Raw genomic sequence first — 19,817 nt, forward strand, 5'->3', positions numbered from 1 at the left:
TATAGCGGCTGCAGAAGGCCAAAGGGCTGTCAGAAATCTGACCATAAGCAAATGGTGTTTAGTTACGCTATTTGCCACAAAGTCAACTGTACCACATAAAGCAATCAAAGGTAATACTGATCCCTTCTGATGAAGTCTAGTGGTTGATGAGAAATTCCTTTTCCAAAACTGGGTAATAAAGAGCAAACTCTGATAGACATAATCAGAAATAACAAAGATGACTATTTACCAACTGCTTCTAGTGTGCCAGCAGTGTGCTGTATACATTTTACTGCATTTAATTTCATTTACCTTCACAGCATCAGGACATACTTACCACAGCCTCAACTGCAGGTGAACTGTCCCCTACCACCAACAGAGTAGAACACCTGGGAAAAGGCAAAATTAACAGGTGACGTTCTGCAAACAGAACCTATATTCCACCAAATACTGAGTTAGTGTACGAAAGGCAAAGATATTTAGCAACTTACTAGGGAAACTGAGGGACTTACTTTAATGTCTTCGATTTGTTATCGTTTTGGCCCAGCAAGGGTCTTTCAATCTCTAGGTCTCTGCGTCTAGAAAAACAAAGGAAGCAAGACCCCTTTCAGGGAAAATCATAGCAATTCAGATTATTTTCTGGTTGTGAAAACCAGTATGAAGGAATCTGAAACTATCTTTCCTTCACACCTGATGAGGGAAGGGACCCTTGTGCACTTTGTTCATGAACTGCCATTTTAGTAGCATTCTGAGTGGTACAGAGCAGGAATAAGGCTCCTGGCTCAAACCTGAGGGGTGTTATGGGATGCCAGAAGTTTAGAGGCAACTTCAAAACTCAACAGCAATGCTTCTGAAATCCTCAAGTTGTAGTGTTTAATTTTCCAACTAGTTTATAGGAACAAATTCCTTAAGAGAAGGGGAACTTTGGCGGGGGGGGGGGGGGACTTGTAACTAACATAGTTTAGTGCAGTACTTAATAAATCTTTCTGATTTCAACTGAAAATAAGCAGGCTCTGTAATACAGAGAAAGGAGTTGGAGATAAGGTTCAAAATCTCTGGGTGAATTTAGGTAAGTTACAACTGACCCATTTTCTCAATCTTTTCCCATGTACTCAGAAAGCTAGGAGGAATGAATATGTCTGACCTTGGAAAAACTGGTCCCAAGATAAGAACCCTACTCTATCAGTGACTGGGGGAGATATGACAGTAGGTTTTGGAACGTACACAAACAAAAGAGAATTTACTAGTGCCCATGTGTTACTTTTGCCCGGTAACAAGATGTCAGCAAAGAGAAACTGAATCAAAGCCTAAGACTTCTATTCTTTGCCTCTTCTCCATGTATTTTCTGTCCTGCCTTATACTACGTGTATGTTTTTGTGCGTGTCACTTTTTTAAATCTCAAAACATCTTAAACTACAAATGGTATTTGAATGTGCCCAAAACAGCCTTCAGTTCACTTTTCTTTCTTTCTTTCTTTTTAAAATTTTATTTATTTACTTGATACAGACAGAGATCACAAGTAGGCAGAGAGGCAGGCAGAGAGAGAGGGGGAGGCAGGCGCCCCGCTGAGCAGAGAGCCCGATGTGGGGCTCGATCCCAAGACCCCGAGATCGTGACCCAAGCCGAAGGCAGAGGTTTCAACCACTGAGCCACCCAGGTGCCCCTCTTTCTTTTTTTTTAAAGTAATCTCTACACCCAATGTGTGGCTTGAACTCATGACCCCAAAATCAAGTCACACACTCTAGCAACTGAGCCAGCTAGGTGCCCCATTCATTTTCCCTGAAAGCTGTCTTCCTATCTGTCTGATAGCCCTCCCTCTTTTTTTTTTAAAAAGATTTTTATTTATTTATTTATTTGACAGACAGAGATCACAAGTAGGCAGAGAGGCAGGCAGAGAGAGAGAGAGAGAAGAGGAAGCAGGCTCCCTGCGGAGCAGAGAGCCTGATGCGGGGCTCGATCCCAGGACCCTGAGATCATGACCTGAGCCAAAGGCAGAGGCTTAACCCACTGAGCCACCCAGGCGCCCCGCCCTCCCTCTTTTACTGTGTTGCAACACCAGGAAAATCATCTCATGACACAACACTGAAAAAAGTAGTTTATCTCCCCTTCCCCTCTCCCTCAAATGTCCATTATCTTTTTGGATCTAGTTTACATTTAAGTGGAGGAATAGGAAATAACTGTACCCGTTATAAGAACCCAGGAAGAGCTGTAGGTTTTCTTGATTGATATCTTGGGCAATATGCAGCCTGTAGGTCTGAATCAGGTCCAAGTTGGCCTGCAACTCTTCCTAGAACAATTGAAAAGAGACACAAGGTAAACATCTGAGCTACAATACAAGTCTATGTTGCTTGGTTTGCATTCTCAATGTTCTAAGCCAAATCTCTCTGTTCAAGATGGGAAATGGGGCAGAATCTGGGGTCTACCCTTATACTGATAGGCTGAATGAGTGAAGTCTTTATCTGCAGTAGACTGGTTCAGTGCCATATTCTATGTCAGATGAGGGCACAAAGACTCTATTAAATGGCAAAGGCTAGTCACCGACTCCAGGCCAAATGTAAAAACTTGGAGATTTGCTCTGAACTTCCTTCTTACCTGCAGCACCCAAAAAATGCACTGGACTTGGATTCAAATACTAGCTGTACAACTCAGACGGGTCACCTAACCATTCAAAACCCTAATTTTCTTATTTGTGTTTTTTGCATGTTCTGCCATTCCTCATAAAACATGAAGATAATAACCAAAGATACCTTACAAGGTTGTTTTATTTATTTATTTTTAAAATAGGCTCTACGCCTAATGTGGGGGTTGAACTCACGAGCCTGAGATCCAGAGTTGCAATCTCTACAGCCAAGTGCCCCTGACAAGGCTGTTTTAGAGATAGATAAAAAAGTTATATGAACTGTAAAGTGGAATAATGTGTAAAACTGTAAAGTGTAAAATGGAAGGTGGGGCACTAGCCTGGCTCAGTTGGTAGAGCGAGTAACTCTTGATTTCAGGGTTGTGAGTTCAATCCCCATGCTGGGTGTAGAGAATACTTAAAAATTTTTTTTTTTTAAAAAAGGAAGGTAACATTTTTCTTAATAGCCATAAATCTATATAATTATCTGTACTGATATAATCAGTATATCACTTATTTATATATTATCACTTAGTAATATCCATAGAATTATGTATTATATTCCATTTACATTTTATTAAGTCAATTTATCATTTAATCTTACTGCTATTATTAAAGGTATAAAATAAGAGAGAAACAAATGATTTATATAGTGAAGCGAGGCCTCCTCCCCCACCACCCACTGTCCAATGGCCCCTCTCTTGCTAGCCTTCTCAGGTCATCGGAACAGTTGCCAGGCCGTCGTGTACATCAATATACGTGTACACAGCTGTACACGGGTACACAAGTGCACACACACCCAGCAAGCAGTTTTAAGCAGAAGGAAAATGTTTGCTTTAGAGGGAAGAAATGGATGAGGGATAGTAAGAGAGCCAGTTAATCCAGGGCAGTGTGTCAAGGTCACCATCAAACCTCATAGAAAAATACTTATAAGGAGAATATGTTTGCATTCTTACTACCATATAGGTAAGTGAGCCAAGAATACAGCTGAAAACTGATCAAACGGATCAGAGTCTACCTGAAACTAAATGGCACTATAATCACGCTGAGGAAATACAGTAAAGGGTAAAAAATTACAATAAGACAAGTAAACAACAAATGCCACACACAGTAATCAGAGAAGAAATATGTAGCCAGCTCTCCCTTCAACGTCTGGAGAGGAGCCCGAGGAGCAAAGTTTGAGATAAAAGAGGGAAGAAATGATAATGGTACAAAAGAGGTAAAACTAGCTGAAGTGTTAATGGAACTTGTTAGGTAAAGCTGTTATGTATAAATTGCCTCCCCATGTTTTTTTTTTAAACACAAAATGTGGTCTGCTAGACATACTGTCCTATACTTTGCTTCTCCCCTTAAAGTATGAGAGATCATTCCTTATATCAGGGCATATGGAGTTGCCTTGTTTACTTATACTAGTTGGTTCTCCACAACCTTACTAATACAAAGGGCCATTCTTTTTAATTTTTGCAAATCTGATAGATAAAAGAGAGGCTATCACTATGGTTGTTTTTTTCCTATTGGTGAAAATGAGATTATTCATGTTTCAAAACCTTATTTGTTTCCATTCCAAAATATTAGAAGCAAACACATTTGCCTGCTTAAATTTTATTTTTCTAAAAGTTTATTTATTTATTAAGTCATGTCTATATCCACTGTGGGGCTCAAACTCATGATCCCGAGATCGAGTTGCACACTTCGACTAAGCCAGTTTCACCTCTTTTCTCACAAGGACAAAGCCAACAGGAAAAACATTTTGGAAGTGGGAAAGCAGAATAAAGACTATAATCGTTCATTTAGCAGATTCAGTAAGGCTGCTAGGCTAGGTTGGCAGCAGGAATAGTGAAAGAAATCCATGAACATGTACCAAGTAGCCTGGAAAGGTTAAAGATTTTTAGGTACCAGTTCTCTCTGCAAGCAGAGGGTAAAAGAAGGTTAGTTTCAAGTTCTGTTAAATAAAAATGTAACACCAGGAAGACAGACAATTAGGTAGACAATCATAATACCAAAGCAAAAACAAACAATTGAAGGGAGAAATAGAAAATTCAACAATAATAGTCCGTAACTTTATTTATTTAAAAGATTTATTTATTTGAGAGAGAGGCAGAGACAGAGAGCATGAGCAGGGGAAGGGACAGAAGGAAAGGGAGAAGCAGACTCCCTGCTGAGCAGGGAGCCCGTTGTGGGGCTTGATCCGAGGACCCTGAGATCATGACCTGAGCCGAAGGCAGCTGTTCAACTGACTGAGCCACCCAGGCGCCCCAATAACAGTTTGTAACTTTAATATCTCACTTTGATTTATGGGTGAATAATGAGGCAGAAGATCACAAGGAAACAGAAGAATTGAACAACACTGTAAACCACCAGACCTGACAAGACACCCAGAGTACACTCCAGTTAATGGGAGCAGAATGAATACACAACCTTCCCATGTGTATATGGAACAGAAAGGACACGTTAGGACCATAGAATAAATCTCAATACATTCAAAAAGGAATGAAATGTTAAGTATATCCTCTGATCGCAATGGAATGAAATTAGAAATCAGTAACAAAGGGGTGCCTGGGTGGCTCAGTGGGTTAAGCCTTTGCCTTTGGCTCAGGTCATGATCTCAGGGTCCTGGGATTGAGCCCTGCATCCCCTTCTCTCTTTGCCTGCCTCTCTGCTACTTGTGATCTTTCTCATAAATAAATAAATAAATCTTAAAAAAAAAAAATCAGTAACAGAAGAAAATCTGGGATATTGAACACATACTCCTAAATAACTAATGGGTAAAAGAATCACAAGGAAATGAGAATTTACTTTTGAGATAAATGAAACTGTCAGAACTTATGGGCTACAGTTAATGTGGTGTTGAGAGGGAAATTTATAGCTGTAAATGCCTATATGAAAAAAAGAAAAAACATCTCAAATCCACAACTAGACTTTCACCTTAAGAAACTAGAAAAAGAGGGGAGCCTGGGTGGCTCAGTTGGTTAAGCACATGACTCTTTATCTTGGCTCAGGTTTTCATAGCAGGGTTGTGAGTTCAAGCCCCACGCTGGGCTCTGTGCTGGGCATGGTGGAGCCTGCTTAAATAAAAGAAAGAAACTAGAAATATAAGAGGAAACTTAAAAGCAAGCAGAAGGAGGGCAATAACAACAATTAGAGTGGAAATAAATGAAATAGAGAATTTAAAAAGAACAGGAAAAAAAACCCCAATAAAGCCAGCAATTGATTGGCTAGACTGACAAAGAAAAGAGGTAAGATTCAAATGATTAAAATCAGGGAGAGAAGAGGAGACATTATTCAACTTCACAGAAATAAAAAGAATTATAAAGGAGTATTATCAGTAATTTATGCCAACAAATTGGGTATCTGAGATGAAATGGGCAAATTTCTAGAAAGACACAAATCACCTAAAGCATCTCAAGAAATAGGAAAATTTGAATAGATCTTTAATAAGTAAAATCATTAAGTTAGTAACATAAAAAGTATCCACAAAGAAAAGCTTTGGCTCAGATGGTGTCACTGAATTCTACCAAACATTTAAAGAAGAATCGAGGGGCGCCTGGGTGGCTCAGTGGATTAAGCCGCTGCCTTCGGCTCAGGTCATGATCTCAGGGTCCTGGGATTGAGCCCCGCATCGGGCTCTCTGCTCCACAGGGAGCCTGCTTCCTCCTCTCTCTCTGCCTGCCTCTCTGCCTGCTTGTGATCTCTCTCTCCGTCAAATAAATAAATAAAATCTTTAAAAAAAAAAATAAAAAAATAAAGAAGAATCGACAGTAATCCTTCCCCAACTCTTACAAAAAATAATATGATACTTATCAGCTCATTCAGAATCTTATTATCCAACTTACTCTTCCCTCTGAAAAGAGGACTGGGGTTTCCTCTTCCACCCCATAATTATCCATACTGGTCATTTCCTCTATAGACTTCAGTTTCCTTACCACTAAAACATGGGAATGAACAAGATAATCTCTAAGGTTCTTTGAGCATTGATATTTGTTTCAAACATTTTGGCTTCTTTTTTCTCTGAAATTTCTATTTCTGTGAAGACTTTTCCCAGACTTCATTATGGCTCTGAAGATGTTTGCTGAGGCACGTGATGTTGTCAAACATTAACAGATGGCATGCTGCTGACAGAGAACAGGTGGTGGGGGAGGGGATTCTGTCTTCCATCATCTCTTCAAGTGCCAAGAGCCAGGGGACATTGAGTTAATGCCTGTCCCCTAAGACTGGCCTTTGCTGGGCCCCCTGTATCACACTCTGCCCTGGAACTGGCACACATGAGGATCAGGTGAATTCTAAGGTACCCCTTCTTTCCTGAGGTAAATAAGGTTTTGCTGCAAGCCAACCAACAGCTGTCCTCGTTGGAATAGGCACTTACCTGACCAAAGTGATGAGCCAAAATAATGTCCACAACATTGGTTGTCAAGCCTGAGAGCTAAAAAGATAAAAGCTTTGTGTCAAGGGAGTTAAGCATACATATTTCTCAAGTTGCCCACTTATGATTAGTGTACTTTATTCCACACATTACCCCTCAACAAACAAAAGCACAACTCAGTGTCGCACAGTTTCATGAGATGGTAGTTTCAAGATACGTGAGAACAAGAACAAACGGTCTCTCTTCCAGGGAAATAATATCACCTGCTTTGAAATAGGTGGCTAGAGGGGTGCCTGGGTGGCTCGGTTGGTTAAGCATCTGCCTTCACCTCAGGTCATGATCTCATCCTCTCCCTCTACCCCTCCCCCACCTTGTGTTCTCCCTCATTAAAAAAAAAAAATTTTTTTATTTATCTGACAGAGAGAGCACAAGCAGGCAGAGCAGTAGGCAGAGGGAAAGGGAGAGGGAGAAGCAGGCTCCCCAGTGAGCAAGGAACCAGATGCCAGGACCCTGGGATCAGCCTGAGCCAAAGGTAGATGCTTAACTGACTGAGCTGCCCGGGAGCCCCTAAAAAACAACAAACAAACAGAAGGCTAGAAGAAATGCTGCTCATTCTTTCTTCGAAAACTTAAGACCTAGAACTCTTGGCTATTAGCTACTTCATTCCTACCTATATTTCTGCATTTACACCGGATTCGTGACCAATAAGGATTGACTTACAACTACTCCCAAGCCATCCAAGAGACAAAAATGATTTTTTTTTCTTTCCTCCAGTTTTCGCTATCTTCATTTCAGGAGTGGGAGGAAATTGCTATGTTTACAGAATGTTCTTGCGTTTGAACATTTTTCTCCTAATTTTTTCCATTTCAAAATGATGCATAGCACAGTCTAATAAATGCAGCAATCTGTGCAAATCTGCAGGCTGCTAGTCTATTTCCAGAAAAATTTCCAACTCAAATTATGTTGCTGATTCCCTGTAGCCTTCCTCCTCAGTTTTATGCTTCATTCCTACTGCTGACTTGGATGAGCGGTGAAGTGCTGAACTGGGAGTGCAGATGGAGAAGAGGAGAGGATGAGAGAGACGTGGATATGGGTAGAACAAGATTACATGGTCACAGAAAGATTAAGGAAGAAAGAAGCCCAGAAATCTTCAGAGGGGTTACCAATGATCAAACCGTTATAAATTAAAGATAATTAGGATTAATAACCTTTCATGTTTAATACTCATAAGGTCATTCTTAAGTTTCATAACAATTTTATTAGGCTATTACACATTATTTATTATACATTATTGAATGTTCAAGTAAATTTTAACACAAGTACATAACTAGAGGAATTAGAACAAATTTTAAGTAAGTCAGATTATAAGAATTTCCACAGCATCTGGCAACAGCATCATTAATACATTTCACCCAAAGCTGGAGTATGCATTATTTCTCTAGAACTTCAGTATGGGAAGAAATGGATACATTTTTTACAATCTAGTCTACTGGTAGGTAGAGTATTCTTAACATACAGTGTTATGTTAGTTTCAGGTGTATAACACAGTAATTCAACAATTACGTATATTGCACAGTGCTCATTAAAGTAAGTGTAATCTTAATCCTCTTCACCTATTTCACCCTTCCCCCCACCCACCTCCCCTCTGGTAACCATCTGTTCTCCAGTTAAGAGTCCATTTTCTCGGGGCGCCTGGGTGGCTCAGTGGGTTAAAGCCTCTGCCTTCGGCTCAAGTCATGATCCCAGGGTCCTGGGATCGAGCCCCGCATCGGGCTCTCTGCTCGGCAGGGACCCTGCTTCCTCCTCTCTCTCTGCCTGCCTCTCTGCCTACTTGTGATCTCTGTCTGTCAAATAAATAAATAAAATCTTAAAAAAAAAAAAAAAGTCCATTTTCTCATTTGTCTTTTTTTTCTGCCTTTGTTTGTTTTGTTTCTTAGAATTTCAGTAGGTGGAATATTTTAATATTTTAAAGTAATTTAAAAGCAATTCATGCTTATCATAGAAAATTAGAAAAATACGGAATATGAAAAAGAAAATAAAAATAATCTGTAATGCTACCATCCAAAGACATAACTGCTAGTAACAAATTCTTTTCCCTTTTTCCTTTTCTTTTTTTAAATATATATAGTGGGTAAGACCAGAATTTTTATTAATTTTTAAAAAGATTTTATTTATTTATTTGACATAGAAACACATGGACAGAGGGAACACAAGGAAGGGGATTGGGAGAGGGAGAAGTGGGTTTCCTGCTGAGCAGGGAACCTGATGGTGGGCTGAAGGCAGAGCAGCAGGCAGAGGGAGAAGGGGTAGCATGCTCCTCACTGAGCAAGGAGCCCAATAAGGGGCTCACAGGGCTTGATCCTGATCCCAGGAGCCTGGGATCATGACCTGAGCCAAAGGCAGAGGCTTAACAAGTGAGCCACCCAGTCACCCCTGATTTTGCTTTTTAATATAATCTCCACACCCAATATTGGGCTTGAACTCAAATCTGAAATGAAGAGGTGGATGCTTTATTTGACGTGGGAAACAAAGACAAAAGAAACAATTAAATTTCCTTACTGGCTATAGCCCATTAATAAGTTCTTGAAATAGGCAGAGTGACCTTCTTCTGGGAGCTCAGCTGCTTCCATGTTGACACTTTGCTAAGGGCAAAAGGCAATCTTAGCTTACCATTACCCTGGCACCCCAAGATACTGTAAGTATTCTTTAACACATAAAAATTCCTTTGGAGGAACACCTGGTGTGGCTCAGTAGGTTAAGTATCTGACTCATGATTTTGGCTCCAGTCATGATCTCACGGTTGTGAAATCAAGCCCCTTGTTGGGCCCTATGCTAGGCATGGAGCCGGCTTGGGATTCTCTCTTACCCTCTCCTTCTACCCTGCCCCACCTCTCTTAAAAAAAAAAAAATTAAATAAAAAAAAAAATTCCTTTGGAAACTTTCTTTGTCTCTACCCCCCAAGACACATGTTAGTAATCATCTTACAAGCATATGGTCCACTTATCTACATCTGAAGGGTCTCATGACCAGGGTTTTACTTGACAGAAATGAATGACCTTTTCCTAACAATAGCTAGCTCCCTCAAGGTCCTGGAAACCTTGCTAAAATTCCTTAGAGACTATCTTAGAGACTATCCCTAACCCCCTCCAAAATTGAAAGCATATAATCAGTCACCTGTCACAACCCCAATGCAGCTTTTTCCGACCACAGATTCTATCGTGTGCTTCAATAAAACCACCTTTTTTCACTGAAGACCTCTCAGGAGTTCTTTCTTAGTTTGTCGGATCCTAGCCCCAACATTTTCTGCACCAAATGACTGAGCCAGCCCAAATTATTTTCCGTCTTTTCTTATGGATAATTATTTAACAAAATTGGGACATATATAGCTATTTCTATTTTTAAAACATGAGAATCTTCTCATTTCTTTAACCCAAATAACAAATTTTTGATTGCAGGATATTCCATTCTATGGTTGTATCAAATTTTGTTGCTCTACAGTATTGGCACCTACGTTGTTTCCATCTTTTAGCCCTAAAAACAAAGCTTTAATGAATATTTTGGCTCTTTAACTTCCTAGCTGTGTGACCTTAAGCAAATGATTTAATTTCTCTGTGGGATAATAATAATAGTAACACTTCACTGGACTGACCTGAGAATAAAAAGTTTAAACATTCATAAAACACTTAGGAGCAGTGTCTGTTACAGAGCAAATGACGTGGAGAACAAAGGCGAAAGGAAAGAAAGATAGATAAAATGAAATATCCTTTTTTTTTTTTTAAAGATTTTATTTATTTATTTGATAGAGAGAGATCACAAGCAGATAGAGAGGCAGGCAGAGAGAGAGAGAGAGAGGGAAGCAGGCTCCCTGCCGAGCAGAGAGCCCGACGTGGGACTCGATCCCAGGACCCTGAGATCATGACCTGAGCCGAAGGCAGCGGCTTAACCCACTGAGCCACCCAGGCACCCCTGAAATATCCTTTTAACTCTAGCCCACTGACAGATACTTGGGATAGGCCGAGTGTGACATTCCTCCAGGAGCTCCCAATCTTAATGTTAATACCTTACTAGAGGAAAAACCACCTTAGCTTGATCATAGCTAGGCCTCCAAGATCCTTTAAGTCTTCTTTAACATACGAAAATCCTTTCGGAAACTTCCTTTGTTTTCCACCCCTCCCAAAGTAAAAGCATATAAACAATAGCTCCTCATAATCCCAAAACAGTTTTCTGAGCCTGGGCCCTGTCCCCACGCTTTAATAAAACCACCTTCTGGCACCAAAAATGTCTCAAGAATTCTTTCTCCACCATTCACTCTTGGATCCCACATCAAATCACATTAGCAAATACTAGACAGTTATTAGTTCTTAAAAAATTATTATCCTTTTATTTAAACCTTTGTAAGTATCACTATTTATTCTTCAAGGAAGTTCCTAAATATTGAATTACTGGATCTCATGGCTGAGTATCAGTAAAGATTCTTGATACGTATGACAAGCTGGGTAGTGGTATTTTGGAGACTATATCCACTGGTGTATTAGAATAAACATTTACAGCAATTTAAAAATACTTAGAAACAGGTATTTGTTTAAAAATGAGACTACAGGGTGCCTGGGTGGCTCAGTGGTTTAAGCCGCTGCCTTCGGCTCAGGTCATGATCTCAGGGTCCTGGGATTGAGTCCCCATCGGGCTCTCTGCTCGGCAGGGAGCCTGCTTCCCTCTCACTCTCTCTGCCTGCCTCTCTGCCTACTTGTGATCTCTCTCTGTCAAATAAATAAATAAAATCTTTACAAAAAAATAAAATAAAATAAAATAAAAAAATAAAAATGAGACTACAGGGAGCATGGGTGGCTCAGTGGGTTAAATCCTCTGCCTTTGGCTCAGGTCATGATCCCAGGGTCCTGGGATCAAGTCCCACACTGGGCTCTCTGCTCAGCGGGGAGCCTGCTTCCTCCTCTCTCTCTGCCTTCCTCTCTGCCTACTTGTGATCTCTGTCAAATAAATAAAATCTTTAAAAAAATAAAAAAATAAAAATGAGACTATTACATTAGGCATCTTTTAGCAGGTAATGAAAGCCTAGGTTATTTTTTTCTCTGAAAAAACTTTAAAACATCACTGCTTTAATCTCAACCTCATAGTTTCAGATTAAAATAACACACAACATTTGTATGTTAGTAGAGAAAAACGTTCAAAAGTAATTTCTTTTTCAATCTAAAAACAGTGAATGACTTTTCTAGCACAGATCAGTTCAACGCAAAAAGTTAGATAATACTATGTTTTCACCGTTATTCCCTCTTTTCACTCTGGTTGTTGCTGGGATTATCTATGCTTGTAAAATATATGAGGGAGCAAAAGGCAAACTGAAGGCAAACCACAAGCTAACACTCTCCCCTCTACCTGCCAGAGGTGGGATATATGTGGTATTCCTCAAGGAACTCATGGCTGCCTTAATGTTAATGTTTTGCTAGAAACTAAAAATCACCTTATCTTGACAATAGCCAGACCTCCAGGATCCTGTAACTCTTCTTTAACATGCAAAACTCACTTTAGAGACCTAGGTTATCTCTACCCTTCCCAGCCCCCAAATTTAAAAGTATATAATCAGTAGTTCCTCATAATCCCAGTGTGGCTCTTTCTGCCTGTGGGTCCTGACCCTATGCTATGTAATAAAAACACCTTATTGTACAGTAAACATCTCAAGAATTCTTTCTTGACCACTGGGCTCTATAATCTTGCATCAATTAGAATATACTCCTGTAGTTTCCTATCTCCTTGAACAGATTTTAGATTAATATTCTATCTAAATTGTAAATTCTATGTAGATAGCAAGTATCTTCATCTTTCAGATAGCAAACATCTTAATCCTACCCATCTTTCGGTGCAGTAGCAAAAACAAGCTATTTGGGGTTCAGTGAAGAGAGTGATTCATTCATTCGTTTCACTCATTAAAAGTGAAAATGTGGGGCACCTGGGTGGGGCTCAGTTGGTTAAGCCTCTGCCTTCCACTCAGGTCATGATCCCAGGGTCCTGGAATTAAGCCCTGTCATTGGGCTCCCTGCTCATCCAGAAGCCTGCTTCTCCTCTCCCTCTGCCTGTTGCTCCCACTGCTTATACTTTCTCTGTCAAATAAATAATTAAAATCTTAAAAAAAAAAAAGTGAAAATGCAAAACACAGATTGGGAGAAGATATTTACAGGTACTCAGCAAAGGATTAACATGTAAAATATGGGGGCGCCTGGGTGGCTCAGTGGATTGGGCCTCTGCCTTCGGCTTGGGTCATGATCTCAGGGTCCTGGGATTGAGCCCCGCATCGGGCTCTCTGCTCGGCGGGGAGCCTGCTTCCCCCTCTCTCTGCCTGCCTCTCTGCCTACTTGTGATCTCTGTCTGTCAAATAAATAAATAAATAAATCTTTTTTAAAAATGCAAAATATGTAAAGAACTCTTACAGATCAGTAAGAAAAAGACTAGCAATCTGATTAAGGGAAAAAAGGGAAAGGACATGAACAGTCACTTCCTTAGAAGATACTGAAATGGCCAGTAAGTTTCAGAAAAGGTACTCAGACATCATGGGCCCCTACAGAAATACAAATGAAAACCCAGCATTATTTACCCATAAGCATCGTTTAAAACAAAAAAAGATGGTATAATTAAAAATTAGGGTTTTTTTTTGTTTACCCCCCCCCTTTAAAAACATTTTTATTTATTTATTTGAAAGAAAGAGAATGAGCAGGGGGTAGGGGCAGAGGGAGAAGGAGAAGCAGACTCCCCAGGGAGCTGGGAGCCTGATGAAGGGCTTGATTCCAGGACCCTGGGATGCCCATGACCCAAGCCAAGGGCAGATGCCTAACTGACTGAGCCACCCAGGCACAAACCCCCAACCTGTTTTTTGTTGTTTTTTTTTAAGTAGGCTCCATGCTGGGCTACTGAGATGGGCAATGCAGGGCTTCCAAGACCAAGACCTAAGCTGAGATCAAGAGTTGGATGCTCAGCCAACTAAGCCACCCAGGCACCCCAAAAAGTTGTTTTTAAAGCTATTTTGGTGAATATAGTGTGTGTGTGTGTGTGTGTGTGCACAAATATTACAAATAAAACTGCTCCTGTTTTATAAAAATTAAAAGGACTATCAAATGTTGGTGAGGATGTGGAACAACTGGAACTTTCATATACTGCTGGTAGGTAAGCTGGCCAAATACTTGGGAACATTGTAGCTACCGAAGCAAAACAGACAACTGCCCTATGACCCAGAAATTCCACTTCTTACAGAGCCAAAAGAAACAAATATGAAGGTCTACTGGGAGACATGTAAAAGAATGTGCACAGGAACTTTATTCATAATAACCAAATAACAAACAACTCATGTTGTCTATTCACACCACAGACTACTAAAGAAGAATTAAAAACATACTTAGGGGCATCTGGGCAGCTCAGTTAGTTGAGCATCCGACTCTTAATTTCAGCTCAAGTCATGATCTTAGGGTTGTGAGATCGAGCCCCACATTGGGCTCTGTGCTGGGTGTGGAGTCTGCTTAAGATTCTTTCTCCCCTCCTTCTTTTGTCCCTCCCCATCTCTCTCCCCCTCTTAAGTAAAAAAATAAATAAACAATAAAATAAAAAGAACTACCACTACACCTAACAAGAAGGGGGATCACAAAATAAAAAGAACTACCACTACACCTAACAAGAAGGGGGATCACTGACAATGCTGAAAACAGCCAGACACAAATGAATATATATTCTATCATTCTAATTATATAAATAATAGAGAAAACCAATCTATGGTGATAGACATCAGAATAACAGCTCTATCTAGGAAGGAGAGGAAGTATTAACTAAAGAAAAGGCACAAGGGAATCCTCGGAGGTGGAAATAGTCTATATATTGACTGAGTGGCAATTACATACGTAATTACATTCATCAAGCTGTATACTTAAAGGTTTTTGCCTTTAACTGGATATACTTCAATGAAAAAATAAAAATAAAAGTGAGACATTTTGAGAAGGGACCAAGATGAGCCAACGAATACCATTTGGTGCTTACTTTGGAAGCTGCCCAGTCAATCCAGCCTTTAGCACAAGGGTCAACGTTAATGAGCACAAGGCCTTCCACGAGCTCTGGATGATTGAGCTGAAATAGGAGACAAAGCCAATGCGTCAAAGTTCCACTCCCAGCATTCTTTTAAAAAATTGGAGCATGGTTAATCACTTCTTATGCATTATGCCATAATGCCTTAGATCTGAAAGTAAGACTTCAGCAAGGTGGTAGGAAGAATATTTGGAAAAATTGCTCTTAAAGACTGACTTAGCAACGGGAAAACCAGTTCCCTAAAGTGCTATCGAATGATCTTGCCTTGCAAGGATCTGTAAGGAGACAGGATATTTATTTCTGCAGCAGAGGAAGGCACTTGGCATCTCTGCAGTTGATTAGCTCATGGCGGGTCTCCTCTGCTGGGAAAGTACCCGTGGAACTACTTGGCATAAGGAGCTGCTGAGGCTTAGACAGACGAATTTCACACTCATATGCCCTTGTCCCCAAAAGGAGCTTCTAGTGTTTTTTTCAGAAACCACATGAATGGGTGATACCACCCTGCCCTACTCAAGAGGCATCTGAAAAATTTCATAATTTCTATCTTAGATAGAAATCAATACAAACATTTCTGTGTACACTCAAAACTCTCTAGTTTACTCTCCTTGCCTCTGATTACAGTGATTATACTCACTATAGAAAATCTGATAAATAGAAATTATAAAAATTAGGAAATAAAACTTCATAATACCTAACCACACAACATCAATCCCTATTAATATTTTGGTATATTTCCTTCCAGTCCTTTCCTATGCATATGACAAACGATGTGGATATGTATTCTAACTTTTTTATTAACATTATAGTGAATGTGAATCACATATCACTACAAACTCTTACAAAAGTTTAATGGTACACAAAATTCCGTAAGTTCTCTCAAAGAATTTACTGATGTACTGCTCTTGTTTGTGATTTTTCAGGTACTGTAAGTACAAAACAGGGCTTTATATACAAACCTATATCTGCTATTCACAGAATTTACAGAAAAACTTACATAAGACCCACAGAAGTACCCGGTAACTAACATAGAAGTAGAACTGTGACCTAGGCAGTGTCTCAAGGATATCAAGACTAATCCTCCATGTACTTACTGCAAATCTGCTGAGGATGTAAGCTCCAGCTCCGACTCCAATCCCAATGATGCTTTTCAGACTATGAAAGGGGATATAATCAACACCAATAAGGTTAACTTATTTGAAGGTAACAAAGCACAAATGGAAAAAATACAACTGGGTTCAACTCTGGCTCTGATGCTTAATGGATTCTGGAACTTGGTCACGTTTCTCTAATTTTGAGCCTCAGTTCCCCAACTACAAAAGGATACAACTACCTACTTCTAAGTTGATTTTATGGATTAAATGAAATAGGACTAAAACCTGGGAGTCATTCTAACAGTTTCCTTTCCTATCACCTCCATGTCCGACACAGTAGCAAGTCCTATGAGGTCTACCTCCAAAATATTTCCTTCCTATCTCTATCTACTTCACTGCATTCCTCTGAGGGCATCCAGTACTCCAGCTATCATTACCTCTTGCCTGACTGCTATAATAGTTTAAAGGTCTCCCTGCTTTTTCTTTTTACTCCTCTCCAACCCATTCTCTCCACCGCTAGAGTAATCTTTTTTAAGAATGTAAACAGCTTGGGCTGCCTGGGTGGTACAGTCAGTTAAGTGTCTAATTCTTGGTTCCAGCCCAGGTACTGATCTCAGGGTCTTGGGATCGAGTCCTGCTTCTGGCTCCATGCTCAGCCTGGGAGTCAGCTTGTAGATTCTCTCCCTCCCCCTACCTCTAAAATAAACAGATCTTTTAAAATATTAAAAATAAATTTAAAAAGTAAACAGCTTTACTGAAATGCATACTGAAATGAAATACTGAAATAATAATAAAATTACTTTTATACTTAGAGTGATTATTTTAAAAGACCAAATTGAAAAAAAAGGAAATTTAATGCATTCTTATCCAACCCATCTTTAAATTCTACACCTGAAACTAAAATAAAAAATAAATAAATAATAAAAGACAAAACTGGTATCAGTCCCCTGCTTAAAACCCTTCTATATCTATAGCTTTTGAATAAAATCCCAAATTCTTACCTGATCTGTGAGACTATGTAATCTGGCCCTTGCCTTTTTCTCAAATTTCACTCCATGCCTTTCTCCTACTTGCTCATTTGGTCTAGAAAATATTATTCCTTCTGTCTGGAATCATCTTGCCCTAGCTCTCTGTTTTGGTCTCAGCCTAGAAGACAACTTCTTAGAGATGCATTGCCCAGCTAGCTTTATCTCTATGAAACTGACCCTTCTCTAACATCACCCTCACTGACTTCTCTTACAGCACTTTATTTGTGATTATATGTTGGCTTATTTGTTGTTAATTATTCCTCCCACTAAGATGTAAGAAGGACAATGTCCATGAGGACAGTGACTATTCCATTTGCTCAGCATCATAGCCCCTAGATCAGACACATGGTATAAAGTCAAAAGTTGTGTGAAAGAACTGAAAAATAAACCTACCTTAAGTGGGTAAGAACAGGAGGCAGCATCTCAGCCAACTCATCCATTGTGGGGTACTGGTACCTGAAATTCAGAAGGATACCTCCTGACTTAGAATGCACCCATATTTCCCAATCACAAGAACAGCTAGATGACTATGGGATTCTTAGATAAAAGCATTCTCTTGGGGCGTCTGGGTGGCTCAGTCGTTAAATGTCTGCCTTTAGCTCAGGTCATGATCCCAAGGTCCTGGGATCAAGCCCCACATTGGGCTCCCTGCTCAGCGGGAAGCCTGCTTCTCCCTCTCCCACTCCCCCTGCTTGTATTCCCTCTCTTGCTGTCTCTCTGTGTCAAATAAATAAATAAAATCTTTTAAAAATATAAATAAATAAAAGCATTCTCTCTCTCTTTTTTTAAAAAATATTTATTCATTTGACAAAGAAAGAAATCACAAGCAGGCAGAGAGGCAGGCAGAGAGAGAGAGGAGGAAGCAGGCTCCCCACTGAGCAAAGAGCCCAATGTGGGGCTCGATCCCAGGATCCTGAGGTCATGACCTGGGCTAAAGGCAGAGGCTTAACCCACTGAGCCACGCAGGCACCCCAAAGCATTCTCTTTTACCAAAGGCTGAAAGGAGATGTGTGGACATGACTGTGACACGTTGTGCATCTCTCTATGACTTCCATGCTAAGAAGAAAGGAGAAGAACCCATGTGTCTCCATATTCTAAAGAGAAGTTTCTGGGACCAGAGGAAGCCATTTGAAAAAAAACAGGTAATATGGCTCTTTCCCAGGATATTTCCAAATCCCTAACAATCACTTTAAACTGGGAGAAGAATAAATGAAACAAGATGGGATTGGGAGGGAGACAAACCATAAATGACTCTTAATCTCACAAAACAAACTGGGGGTTGCTGGGGGGAGGTGGGATTGGGAGAGGGGGAGGGGGCTATGGACATTGGGGAGGGTAAGTGCTATCGTGAGTGCTGTGAAGTGTGTAAACCTGGCGATTCACAGACCTGTACCCCTGGGGATAAAAATACATTATATGTTTATTAAAAAAAAAAAAATTTGGAAGGGGAGGTGAACCATAAGAGACTATGGACTCTGAAAAACAACCTGAGGGTTTTGAAGGGTCAGGGGTGGGAGGTTGGGGGAACAGGTGGTGGGTAATGGGGAGGGCACGTTTTGCATGGAGCACTGGGTGTTGTGCAAAAAGAATGAATACTGTTACGCTGAAAAAATAAATAAAATGGAAAAAAAAACAAAAAAAACTGGGATTGAGGCTCAGTAAACTTCCAGCAATAAAAGTCAACTGAAGAAGTGGCTCTTGGTCTGCAGCTTATATCCGGGCAGCTAAAGGCAAAAACAAAGCCTTACTGGGCCCAACTACCTAGTCACAGATTCTGGACTCCTCATCGTGAATGCTGATTTGCTTTACTCAGGCATAAGATCACAGTTACTTTATTGCTTCTGAATCTGGTGTATGATACGAACCACTGGATCCTAAGATGGTCAGACAAACCCAGGAACTGATTCAGACTTGGAACCCAAGAAGAGAAGGGAGCACCCATAGAGATTACAGAAGCAGAGATGGAAAGAACCTCCTTAAGACAACCTCCTATATATGAGGCAGGATTTACTTTGTATCTGACAGAGAAGTCAGCCTGCCTCTGCTTGAAACACTTTTTAAGCAGTGGAGTGCTCTTGAGCCATCTGTGCACAAAACAGAAAAAAGGAACTGAATCTAAATGCTGTTTGATATATGCTCGTCACTGGCCAATTTTTATCTGAGAGACAGAGTAGCCTGGATTAGTCAATAACATGGCTTCTGGAACTAGACTGCCTAAATTAAAATTCCAGCTCTGCTACTTATTTGTTATGTAATCTTGGCCAAGATAGTTAATATCTTTGGGCCTCAGTTTCCTCACTTGTAAAATAGGAATAATAGTAAATCTGTCCCATAGGTCTGAGGGTTAAATGATTTAATAAATGTGAAGGGTTGAAAGCAGTGTGAGGAATGTCGTTCAAGTCTCATGTAGGGTTAGCTCTTATTCATCCTCAATGGTGTGTTTCACAAGTCACTAGCAGAGGCAGTTCTGGAGAGGAGCCAAGGGAAGGAGGAAAAATCAGCATTCCACAGCCTGTGCTTTCACTCCTCCTCCTAAGGTCTTCTCAATAATTACAATGTCCAGAGAAGAGTGAAGGAGACTGAGTCCACCATGCAAAGCAGGTTTAGGATGAGGCCAAGAGCGCCAAGTCTGCTCAAAATGTGTCTCTAGCCGACAGGGCAGCTTC

At 40.2% G+C, this 19,817-nt stretch overlaps 1 protein-coding gene across 6 annotated transcripts in view; it reads right to left on the reverse strand.

Annotated features, from left to right (window-relative positions):
• Window positions 1–19,817, reverse strand: part of NDRG3 (NDRG family member 3) — a 77,593-nt gene that overhangs the window by 12,850 nt on the left and 44,926 nt on the right. For all 6 annotated transcript variants that reach the window (XM_045981722.1, XM_045981723.1, XM_045981719.1 and 3 more), the window contains 7 exons: window positions 17,545–17,607; window positions 16,124–16,184; window positions 14,988–15,074; window positions 6,960–7,016; window positions 2,163–2,266; window positions 492–557; window positions 317–368 (listed from right to left, as the gene is read on the reverse strand). In XM_045981722.1, coding sequence (XP_045837678.1) covers window positions 317–368; window positions 492–557; window positions 2,163–2,266; window positions 6,960–7,016; window positions 14,988–15,074; window positions 16,124–16,184; window positions 17,545–17,607 — 490 coding nt within the window. The remainder of the gene's footprint in view (window positions 1–316; window positions 369–491; window positions 558–2,162; window positions 2,267–6,959; window positions 7,017–14,987; window positions 15,075–16,123; window positions 16,185–17,544; window positions 17,608–19,817) is intronic.

This window comes from Meles meles, chromosome 16 (assembly GCF_922984935.1).
Source record: "Meles meles chromosome 16, mMelMel3.1 paternal haplotype, whole genome shotgun sequence".
In the NCBI taxonomy this organism is placed as follows: domain Eukaryota; kingdom Metazoa; phylum Chordata; class Mammalia; order Carnivora; family Mustelidae; genus Meles; species Meles meles.